The sequence below is a fragment of the Peromyscus leucopus genome, chromosome 12, assembly GCF_004664715.2.
Source record: "Peromyscus leucopus breed LL Stock chromosome 12, UCI_PerLeu_2.1, whole genome shotgun sequence".
NCBI classification, from domain to species: Eukaryota; Metazoa; Chordata; class Mammalia; order Rodentia; family Cricetidae; genus Peromyscus; species Peromyscus leucopus.
In genome coordinates this window covers 44,717,626-44,729,800 of record NC_051073.1, presented here as the reverse complement: position 1 = coordinate 44,729,800, position 12,175 = coordinate 44,717,626, and the positions used below count along the sequence as shown (strand labels likewise).

Sequence of the window (12,175 nt, the reverse complement as noted above, 5' to 3'; positions counted from 1 at the left end):
AATGGCTGCAGCTCTGTCTCCAGGTTAAAAACACATCTGTGAAATTACTCCCTATCAAAGCTTCTTCTAAAGCTCCAGGCTGCAGCACACTCGCCTTCTCTTGATAGCATGAAAAAAAAAAAAAAAAAAAAAAAAAAAAACCCTCAAAATTGTTGTAGAACTCATGCCCAATATTTTTTGGTAAATAACTTACATGCTGCAGATACAAAATACTCATGTCAAATATCACTATTTTGTTTTGCTGATTCTTGGGCTTTGGTTTCTCTGAGTTACAGATGTTCCTTGTCTGGGTAAGAACAGGGAAGCAGAAGAAACCTGAAATAAAACATATGGCAGCTTGAGCTTCTATTTTAATAAAAACATTTGTAGCTTCACTTTCTGCCATTAGTGAGTGAACAGCGATTCTTCTATATAGAAAACAAGTAAAATGACATATTATTTGAAATGCTTTTCTGTCTATGAAAGGTTCTGAAAATGGTTGCTCTCTCTCTCTTTCTCTTTACCAGCTTGGTCATTTTCTTCTCTAATAGCCCCTCATTATTTTTATCTAAAAGCTTGTAAGAGCTCCATTATGTGAAAAGTAGGGTAATCCTTGATGAACTTAAGGTCTCCCCTTAAACATATTGCAATTCAGGCAGAAACAGTAAAATAACAGTATAGTAAACACAGTGATGAAAAAACACACTAAGTATACATAATAGAAAAGGTCAAAGAAAATTATTGAATTTGTTGCCAATTCACAGGCATTTTTGAAGGGGTCTGCTTTTTGTTTTCAAAGAAAGTTGATGTGTCAAGGGTTGCTCCAATTAGGAATGAAAACCACTTGAGGGTAACATTTGAGGTGTGTTGTAGGGGTGAATTGTAATGCCATGTGCAGTCAGCCCTGTTATACACCTCACTCTGGGAATATGCAGTTCTCAGGAGCAATACACTTGTGAACCTTCAGTGTTGAAAGGTGTAAGTATTCACCACATACCTCAGAAGGCATCTGTGATGGTCTGAAAGTTGACTTCTTTGTTAACATCAACCATACGCCTTTGCATTCAAGATAGCCAATCAGTGTGTGTTTAGGAAGGCTCAGATAACTTTCAAGTCAAGGGGATCATAGTTTTGCAACCTGGAAAAGCATACCCCCATGTGCAGTTAATCAGGAATGGCAGCAGAGTGCAAGGCATAGCAGGAATGTGGAGTGATATAACAAACAGTGTTGAAGTAATGGATACAAATGACTGAGTGATGACTTAGCATCTTTAACTTGGAGCCAGCCAAATAGCCTATCCACTTTATTCCTTTGGGATCCTAGAAATATCATTTAGGGACGAAGTCTACCATCTAGATAGTATATACACAAACATGATCCTAAGTCCATTTATGCCAGCCACCTCTTGTTGACTAACACATTAAAGGTTTGGATGGGTTTTTAGAGGGGAAACTTGGACGTGTAACTACACAGCAGTTAATTATGTGAGTTTGGATTTGTCTTGGTTATTTTGTACACAAATTCTTTCTTACTTGAACCTTTGTCTTCAGTTTCTTTTTGTGACAAGGGTGGCTTTCATTCTTCTTATTCCAAAAATGTAACAGTGAATGAAGTGTGCTGAACAAATATTAGAAATTGGCTTGTATGTACATTAAGTAGAATATTATAATTTGCAGGAAAATTGATGGAAGTAGAATGTGTAAATATTGAGTAAGGTCGCATTATCTCAGATAAAAATAAAAATCGCATGTTCTCCCTCACAGTGTACCCTAGCATGTCCATGTACCTGAGAGAGAGAGAGAAACTGTGTGTGTGTGTGTGTGTATGTAACATGTAGGTACACTATAAAGTGTAGGAAGAAGTACAGGAAATGGTCACTGTTAAGTGAAGAGAAAGGACTCCATAGAGGTAATGGCCACTTGAATGGATGTAAATACTCATTTTTTTTTTCTAACTTTGACTAATTAAAGGATATAATAGTAATATCTTTGTAGTTTTAGTTTTAATGTGTCGTATATTTTTCATTTCATGTGGGTGGATAAGTGCATAAGTATATTTGATAGTGAGGATATAATATCCATGTGAAGTCCCACAGCTTCTGACTGGCTACTCTAACTGCAACAAAAGTTGCATAAAATATATAGACTTTGGGTCTGCTTAATTTCACTTTAATGTCTTTTTATATTTACAAGTTCTTTATAATAAAGTTTTAATAAATTCTTAAAGCATTAAAACCTAAGAGAAAGTAGGGAACTTTCTTAAAAGACTTTATTAAAATATGATAAATGAGAAATACCAGAATGTATTTTTCATATTTCAATATAAAAAGCACAGAGCTCTCTTCACTTCTAGTTATAACACACCAAAATCCATTTAACCTGATAAAATCCCCAACTAGTAATTTCTGACACTAAGCCCTTATTGTTTGATAAAATACTAGAGAATTATTGCCTTTCGTATTTACATCAGTTGTTTTCTGACTAGCAAAAGAATGAGTGCCTTGCATTCAGCTGGGCAAGATCTGTCAGTGAAGGTAAAATCTAGAATTATCCATAGCAAGTGTGATTTTTTTTTTTTGATTGTCCATTCTTGCACTGGCAAAATAGTCAATGGATGGAGGCACTTGCTACAATGCCTGCCAACCTGAGTTCCATCCCTGGGACCCACATGGTAAAAGGAGAGAGTAAGAACTGACTCCCACGAGTTGTCCTATGACCTCCCCACATATGTTGGCACAGCCACACAGACACATAAATAAATAATAAGTGTAATACAAAATAAAAACGATTATTCATTCTTCCTAATGAAGTGCTGCTTTGGAAGTAACCTGTGACAGATTTGAACATTCCTGCCACAGGTGTGGTTATTGAATCTTAGGACAAAAATTTATCTTTTCTCTCTGCATTATGTACTTAAGTTGTGTAAAAGTAGAGTGTGCATTGAGACTGAGAATCCAGGACATAGGACAGTGCATACAGGTCACACTTGCTCTCTTTCTAGAGACATGCTGGTCCTTGCAGTAGTTGGTAAAATTGATATCTGTTTGCAAGAATTTAGCATATGCGAGAAAGTACAGTTGTTTCTATCCTATGAAAACAGTCATGTCATCATTTTAAAACTTATGTACTTGCCTACCTTGAGTTGGAAGGTGTCTGCCAAGGTTCAGCCATATTGGCTGCAGCACCTCAGTTTATTAATGAGTGTTGTACCCTGTGTTCTGGGCTTAGGTCACCATTAACTGTCATTGGATCCTAACATACCTCTAACAAACACAGCTTTAACAATCAGTACTGAAAACTTCTTCAAAGAAGGATTGAAATATAAGCTTTTGAAAACTCCTAAAGGAGTCTTTTCTTTTATCCCTGAACTCCCTAGAAATGTATCTATACAGTTGAAACTTAAAAATCTTGGACTTTCCAAATGGGTACATACATATGTGCACACACAGAGAACACCTCAGAAATTATTCTCCATTGTAACAACTGTTCATCCTAACTGACCCGAAAAGGAAATAATTCTAGAAAAGTCTCCAAAGTCCAAAGCTTTGTGAGCATTACATTAGGGATATGCAACTGGTAAAGTATGCAAATGTTCCAAAAATTGAAGAAAAAAAAATCTGAAAAAGGTTCAGTTCCAAAGAGTTCAGATAGGGACACTCAGTGTGTGGCAAAAAGAAATCAAAAGGAAAAATGTATTTTGTAGCAAGAATAAAGGAAAATTTAAAAATGCATAGGCATGATTGCCTCATATACCAAAGGGCCCTTGCTCCCTCTACAGAAGGTGCTGAAACATTACACCTTTTTTTTTTTAAATGAAACATTTCCTATGTAGTTCCTGATAATTAAAATGGATTTGAATCCATGTTTTTCTAGTACCTAGCAAACTTGCCATTGAACATTTTTCCTTTGGAATCTTTCTTGGCCAATAACAGGGTTAGAGTAAATTTCACAGAGGAAATAGAAAGTACGTCTCATTTTTATATATTTACCCAAATGATGAAGTAAAAAGCTCAAATTTATCATGGTATTAGATAATTGTTTTATTCATTGTAACTCCTTTTACCAATTAGATACTGCAAATTATAAAAATAAAGCCTTTCAAATTCAAAAGTTGAGCGAATTTTGGGATTATCTGCTTCTAATTCTGGTCGTGTTTGGTTCTCAGTTCTTGCTGAAGGCGGAACACTAGTGCGAGGCTCATCAGCTCCCAAGAAAGTTGTTTCTTTCCTTTATAGCTTTTTAAAACTCTAGGTACTAGGCACAGACTACACATTTGAACCTTTGAAGAACTTCCTGTTTATAAGGCACTTTCTTTATTTTATAATTTACTTTTTTTCCTTATTGCACCCTTTAAAAACCATAGGTATAAGTGTTTTATCTCAACGTTTCAAGGCCTTTCCATTTATATTGGATGTAAGAACCATTTATAGTTGAAACATGCAAGTGACAAAGTAGCTTTTTCCTTTGTGTATGTCATATCAGACCTCCCTACTCTGAATATTTATGATGTTTAAACCAGATTGGATTTTGTTTTTCCTCTTGGTAGGTGTACTGGTCCATTAGCAAATTGTCTCTCAGAGAAAACAAGAGACACGGTAGAGGAAGATGACGATGAATACAAGATTCCTTCATCCCACCCTGTTTCCCTGAATTCACAGCCATCTCATTGTCATAATGTCAAACCTCCTGTCCGGTAAGAAGATGAGCATCCTTGTTCCATCCTGCATCTGCATAAACATCACCAGACTGTCAAGCATGGGGGTGATTTGTATGCAGTTCAACCTTATGTGTTTGGCTAAAAGTCTGTAACTTCCTGTTCCTAGCCTATCCTTCCTATATATTTTCTTCATTGCTTTTAGGTAAAACATTTTGTTCTCTTCACACACACCACCCCACCACACAAAAGCCAAATTACAGTATAATAAAATGTAGCTATATGTTACTTATAATGATGATTAATGCATGCATTTCCCCTAAGGAATTTTAATGAGTTTCATCAGCTGCAAGCATATATATCATGAAGAAAAATTAGTGCTTAGAAACTAATATTAAGGTGCTAGGTCAACCTTCCTTAGAATTTTTCTTCATAATGTGAAGACTAGTATAATTTATATCCATTTTGCTTCTTGATATGTAATGTGCTTCTACTAAAATCATAAGACAATGGGGGAGGGGCCCTAAAGTTCCTTCTCTTAACTTCTCTTTTGACCAAGTACTGTTTTAACCTCTTGGGTGGGACAAGAATATAAGCACTAGTTTCCTTTTCTTATTCTTTTTATTGTTTGTTATACTTACTGTAATGGAGACATTCTTGGTCTTTGAAGTGTCAGCCACATTGAGTTTTATAAGAGCTATCAACTATGGCTTACATATATTGATATATCAGTTTGTCTTTAAGCAAAATCATGATTTTGCATGTGAGTAATTTAATGTAATTAATAAAATATAATAGCATTTATATGATAATTTTTTATCTTCCTGACATGTCAAGTATGTAGCAATCTAATCTTAGCTTTAAAACTTATTTTCTGAGCTTGGGTTCCCCTTGCATAATATCCCTGGGGCTATGCTTGGCTGCTCTGCTCAACCCCTGCTGGTGGTGGCCCTGACTCCTAGAGCGTCCTAATGACTGAGTGATGGGAGACAGTGAACCCATCAGCCATTTCTCCCATGGCCTATCTCATTCTGAGGCCAGGTCAGTCAGCTGATAGCATTTTATGAGAAGTGTTTCCTTCTTTTGAGGTGAACACTTCTCCAGGTGTGTCACTAGGTAGAAAAGGAAAAATTTGGAAAAGAAGTGGATCTGTGTGTGTGTGTGTGTGTGTGTGTGTGTGTGTGTGTGTGTGTGTGTGTGTGTGTGTGTATGTGTAATCTTGGTTATCCTGGAACTCGACCCATAGTCCAGGCTGGCCTCAAACTTAGAGAGATCCACCTGTGTCTGCCCCCTGAGTTCTGGGACTAAAGACATGTGCCACCACCACCCAGCTAAGATCTTTTTTTAAACCAGAGTTGTGTCTCATAAGGGATACTGGTGGGCAGAGTTACTCCCCAGGCTTAATGATGCGCTGCAGTCTGCGCTTTCACTGATCATGATAAGAGCCAGCTATTTCTTGTTTAAAATCCTGTTGAGTGTTATTGAGAAGAAAATAACTGGGAGGATGTTTGTTACATTGGGAGAACCTAGCACCCACTGAGCTAATAGTGGGAAGTCTCACCTTTTCATCAAGTATAAATTGCTAACAAATTCCAGTTCTTTGGCTCTTACTAAGTGTAGTAATTTTTTAAAAGCTGAAATTGGACAGGAATGTTTTGGTCTCTCTGGGATTCTCATTCTTTTCATGGTTGGAAGACAGAAGGATACAATTTTAGTTCATCAAATTTTAATTGTCACCTCATAGTGAATGAGATTTCAGTGACTGGCCTCTTGGATACTGAAAGTAAATTTGAATTATAGCCATCATATCCATCTCTCTACAGTTATAGAGAAGTAATAAATGTTGCTAATCCCTAAACTTAATTGTAATGAATTCTTTATCTAATTTGTTCTCGAAAACCAATGGATGGAGTGACATCTCATGTCATCTGCAGAGTACTTCCTCTCCATAGCACTCACTTCCTTTTCCTGTATGCTACTCACCCCATTCCCTTTGGAACATCAAGAAAAATAAATTGTCAATATGTGGGAAGTGAAACAGTAAATGAATAATTCAATTCAGTTTCAGCAAAATCCATCATCATTATGAAGATTCAATACGTAACTATTCTTAAATGAACCATATCTTGCCCATTAAGAAGAAGTGGCCACCAGAGAGAATAGAAATGAATTTCAGATGAATCACTCTTGTAGTATCTATTGAAATATCCACTGTCTCCTCCATTATGTATGCACTTTTCCTTTGCTCTAAGAAATTGGAATAATTCAAAAAAGTCTAAAGCGTCCTTTTCTGTGGCTCCTTATTAACCAGCTGTTACCAAGCCAGGTACTAAAGAGCAAGTGTGTTCTGTGCTTCCTGGCCCTCCTGGATCCTCCCATGCCCCAGTTTCATCCAGCATTGATGCCAACACCAAAATCATGCCTTTTTAGTGAATTAATATTACCTGGATTAAACACTTTCTGTGCATCCAGAGCTTTTGCTGACATCCTTCCCTAAGGTGTCCAAGAGCCATAGTTTGCTCTGCACAGTAGTAAGTGACACAGGTTTAGAAGCTGTACGGCTTTGAGTGTTCTGTGCCAAACTTAAATGAAATTGTTGACCGCTTCATAGTAGTTCCTCTCTTTTAAGGCCCTAGTCTAATTTTATTACACAGAATGCTGAAGTTGCATAAACAAACACATTCGATGCCATCAGCAAATATTGAGGCCATTAGAACTTACATAGTTTTGCGTGGCATATACTTTCCTATCACTTCAGAACTTTGGTCAGCTACAACTGAAATCTTTCAAAGAGATATGTTAGTTGCACAGACGTGTTAAGGTTTTCACCAGCTCTTGGCAGTTTTAGTAGCTCTGGTTTCAGATAGGGAGAGAGACACTTTTACCTTCAGACATTTACATCGGATTTTAAAGTCCATGGCAGGGTAGTTGCATAGTGTTACTAGTACTTTCTTCCGAAAAGACAATTGTTTCTGTTTTGTAGTCTTATTATCTTTGTAGGTATGACAGTCCCCTCTGTGATCCTCACTTCACGCTGGCCCTGACATTTAAATGATTCTTGCCCTCTGGTCTCCACATTAGGTCTTGTGATAATGGTCACTGTATATTGAATGGAACTCATGGTACGCCTTCAGAGATGAAGAAATCAAACATCCCAGAGTTAGGCATCTATGTGAAGGGTATGTATGGAATGCATTTTCCTTTGCAATCTACATCTTAATGGTTGGAATTTAAAGGCAAAGTTCCCTTCTGTGTTCATACTGAAAATACATTAAGGTTTTGTGTTATCCTCTAGGAGATGTTTTTGATTCAGCCTCTGATCCAGTGCCATTACCACCTGCCAGGCCTCCACCCCGGGACAACCCAAAGCATGGTTCTTCACTCAACAGGACGCCCTCTGATTATGATCTTCTCATCCCTCCATTAGGTTGAAACTTTAAAAACAGCTTAAACAACCCCTGCCCTCCTCTTTGTATCTGCATTATTAGAATTAAGAGTCCAGTATAATGCAGACTCTGGGTTGAGAATTTGCCTAATCTTGCAAAGGGTCCTCCAAGTGATAGTGGCTCCTGCGTTCATGTGATAATCACTCTACCAGAAAAATTAATGATATAGGAAAAAACTATGAAATTTTAAGAGGTTTTCATCTTTTATGTATTTTAATGTGTCTGAATTTTCTATAATAATGCACTACTTTTATAATCAGAGCAAAACACTTAAGCTAGTTTGTTTGAAGCTGTATTTCAACTATATCATCCTTTCAAAACTAAAACAAAATGATAACCTAAAAGAACTATCAGTGAGGATTTCAGCAGGTTGTCTCTTCTAGACAAGATTCAGTGTTAAGACCCGAGAGTGTTGCTCACTCTCCTGGCCTGGGTCTCAGTGACATTCAAGTGATGATCTGGAGTGGTAAGGCAGGTCTCCTCCAAGTGTACTAACTCTTAGTAAGCATGAGCTACACTTTACTTCAACATGAAATGGGCAGGCCCTCTTAAGTTAACTAAATTATTAAAAAAGGATATATTCCATTTTAGAAAACAAAAACAAGTTCTGTTTAATCCATTTATAAGCTTTCTGAATTGTTTGTTAAACTACCCAGAATATTGAGTGAACTTCTGTATTTCTTGATATGCACCCCAACCAGTATTTTGAACTGTCCAATCACAAAGTCTTTTGCCTCTTTTATTGGTCAGGGGTTTTTGTTCTGTTTTTCCTCATCTGCCTGAATTCAAAGACTTTCCTAACTTCTTATCTATAGTCTTGTTTCCTTGTTTGCTTTTTCTCTGTGTTGACTATTGATCCATTACTCAAGTCCTGATGGTCTAGATTACATTATTAAACAGACTTCTCTGTGGGTCCTTCAGGGATCTGTGTGTTTGCATCTGGTCTAGTGAAGTCATTTTGTTGTTGTTGTTGTTCAATATGATAGCCATAGGTGGGTGATGACCTTGCTCTTTAGCTAATATAATAGAAGTTACAACCCATCTCTCTTCTTGGGCCTTGCTCTAGCTTGTCCCTTGCATCAGTTCATACTGTTCACTCAGCTAAAGACACTCACTTCTTGATTTTCCTGAATATCTGTTTCCAAGCCTCTGGTATTCCACATGTTCCTAATTGTCAATACCTCACGGATGCCGCTTGTATTTCTCTTCTCTCGTCTCATAAACTCTCCTTTATAAGACCAATCACACACTTTGACCAGTCATAAATGTTTGTGAACAGGTTTTAGCTCCCTTTGTTAGAATCTAAGCTACTTAATGTTTGATATTCATAACAGTCAATTTCTAGTATGGTGCTGATATTTAGGGGCAAAAAAAAAAAAAGATGTTTGAATTTGATCATGTGGCAGCAAGAGCCTGGAATGGTGACAAATCTCTCCTATCTCCTCAGATACTTTTAATTAGAAAAATATTTATGATTAGGTCAAATATTCTGCATATTTTTGCAAAGCAAGCACAATGAATGGCAAATTCACTTTAAAGTATTTATATTTAATTCATTCAGCTTAAATACATGTGAATTTTTATTATGAAGCTGTTCATATATAGCTTGTCTCATTGATAGTGCATATGACGTACATATTTGGAAACTATATTTCGTCACTTTATTTTTTTAAGGGTTCAAGGTAAGAAAGACTCTGAGTAGTCTAGCACCATGTGGCAGGAAGAAGTACATAGACATAAGACCACACTACAATATTGTTTATACTTTCAATAAACCTAGATATACATACGTGTAGGCCCCTAGCTTTGTGGCCATTCAAAATGGGGTCTCCATTGACGTGTTCTTCTTTGGAGATGACTGCCAAGTAAACAGTCCATTCTCCTGCACTTGTGCATGGGCTTTGTATTTTGATGGTGAATTGAATGCTTGGTACGGTTTAAATGAATTACAGTCCAGTGGGACAAATGTGAGAGGTGGTTGGAAGTGTTCCCTGGCATTAAATTATATGGACATGGTGTGATTTTTCTCATGAGAGGCCATGAACTCTCTTTATTGCTCAGAGATTTCTGTTTTACTGGCTTTACTGATAATAATTTTCAGTTCAGAGTTCTGGTATACTAATAGTACAAAGGTTACAAAGGGAGTGATTCCATGAACTGATTCATAATCGGAAATGCTACTTTTTATAGAAAGACTCAGAAAGCAGAAAAAAAAGTTTTCATAGGGGTGTTTCAGTGTTTTGTGTGTGTGTGCATATGTGTGTATTTTCTCTCCACACTCTTCCACAAAGTAATCAATCCCATTATGAAAGTCAGGGAACTATTGAATAAACATTGCAAATGAACTTACTTAGATGTAGTGGGAGAAAAGTCAGCCATGGCTTTGGCTTGATTCTGTGTGTTTTGATTAATGAAGTTCTACTATTGATAATGACCTTTCTTTAAATGCAGGTGACGATGCTTTTGATGCCCTTCCTCCATCTCTCCCTCCTCCCCCACCTCCTGCAAGACATAGTCTCATTGAACATTCAAAACCTCCAGGCTCCAGTAGCCGACCTTCCTCAGGACAAGACCTTTTCCTTCTTCCTTCAGGTAGGAGTGAGTGATAATCCAAGAAAGAATTTTCTCTTAAACAAAGTACATCTGAGATCACGCCACCAAATTCATGTTCGTGTTTCCTGAGTCTCTGCCACACTAGCAGAAAGACTTCTGGGTAGTGAGAACAGTGGTTGGCTGGTTTGCTTGACAGCAGATTGATTTAATGGTGGAACATCACAGAGATGGAAAGAACAATAAGGAATCATAATGGTTGCCCATGGCCCAGTGGCTGACTCCAGACCCATGTGCATGTAGGCAGCACCAATTAAATTTAGTGGGCTATTTAATATTAAAAAAAAAAAAAAGATGCAAAGTTGGACTGAAGATGTTGTTGGTAGGGCAGAACATTGAAGGTGGCTGGGAGGGAGTTGGGACTGGGTTATACATTGTATGCATGTAGGGAGTTTTTGAAAAAAAAGAAAAGAAAGGACAGAGGGAGCATGGTCTACATAGTATACAAAGCCAGTAATACCTTCAGGTGCCAGTGGAGTCTACCTTCATGCAGCTAATGGATTCTTAGGGTGCTATCTAAGGTCAAGTGTCCTAAGGTCATCTGCTCCAAATAAAAAATAAGGCAAGCATGTAGCTACAACTCTCCAGAGCTATGTTGTAGGCAATTTCTGATTGGCTTCCTGTGCATACCTATTACCTGCATGGTTTAAGTCCTGATTCATGTGGCCTCTGTGCACCAGCTTCTTTTACAACAAAGTCAGGATTTCCAAGAGCTAGCTGAAAAGATTTTGGTACATTTTACAAAATGTTTAATCATTTTTCTAAAGAAATGCAGTGGCACATTGCTAATAGTAGTTCTTCACTCTAAGAATAAAGCTTCATGAAAGACATCCTTACTAGACTACTGTTCAGCTTCCTGCTTTTAGAATTCTACAACTAAAGGAAGGTGGTGGCCCAACTCTCTCTGAATGTTTGCTACTGTGGTCCTCCTGCTGCATAGCGTGTTCTTAATTAGTGTACTTAAATTATTTCACAGGGCTGCGATTTGAGGTCCTTGAGATAATAGCCCAATTTAAAGACAAGATAGATACCTTACAAAAAGATACTGCCTTTTCTCAAAATATTAGATTAAACGCCTGCCTCGGTATGCCAGCCTTCTATGCCCTGCACACTGAGTCAGGTCCAGTGTGCCAGCCTTACCACCCAGTGACTTCTCTGTAGTTCAGTTTTCAGATTGCAGGAGCTGCCTTTCTACAAAGAAGCCTCGTGCCTCCAGCCGGATGGAGGAAGGGAAGCCATGCAGAGATACAGCTCAGTTCCTCCTTTGTGCTTCCCATCTTGGGCTTTCACACAAGATTTCTTTTGGCAAAATTATAATTCCCACTACCGTGCATGAGCCATCCATTAGGAACAAGCCAATCAAACATTAACAAAACCGGAGTCCTCAACAAAAGCCCCATGATTTCCTGTCCCCAAACCCAAGGCAACTGCTGGCATACATGCCTTTTTTTTCTGTGTAACAAAAGAGGGAGAAAGGAAGCATTCC

The 12,175-nt window shown here is 37.6% G+C and overlaps 1 protein-coding gene across 3 annotated transcripts in view; it reads left to right on the top strand.

Moving 5' to 3' along the window:
- The window catches only part of Cblb (Cbl proto-oncogene B), a 186,757-nt gene that overhangs the window by 156,409 nt on the left and 18,173 nt on the right, over positions 1-12,175 (top strand). For 2 of the 3 annotated variants that reach the window (XM_028867481.2, XM_037209714.1), the window contains exons 14-17: positions 4,526-4,672; positions 7,715-7,812; positions 7,929-8,060; positions 10,531-10,671. In XM_028867481.2, the coding sequence (XP_028723314.1) occupies positions 4,526-4,672; positions 7,715-7,812; positions 7,929-8,060; positions 10,531-10,671 (518 nt within the window). The remainder of the gene's footprint in view (positions 1-4,525; positions 4,673-7,714; positions 7,813-7,928; positions 8,061-10,530; positions 10,672-12,175) is intronic. The other variant, XM_037209715.1, reaches the window with a different exon arrangement.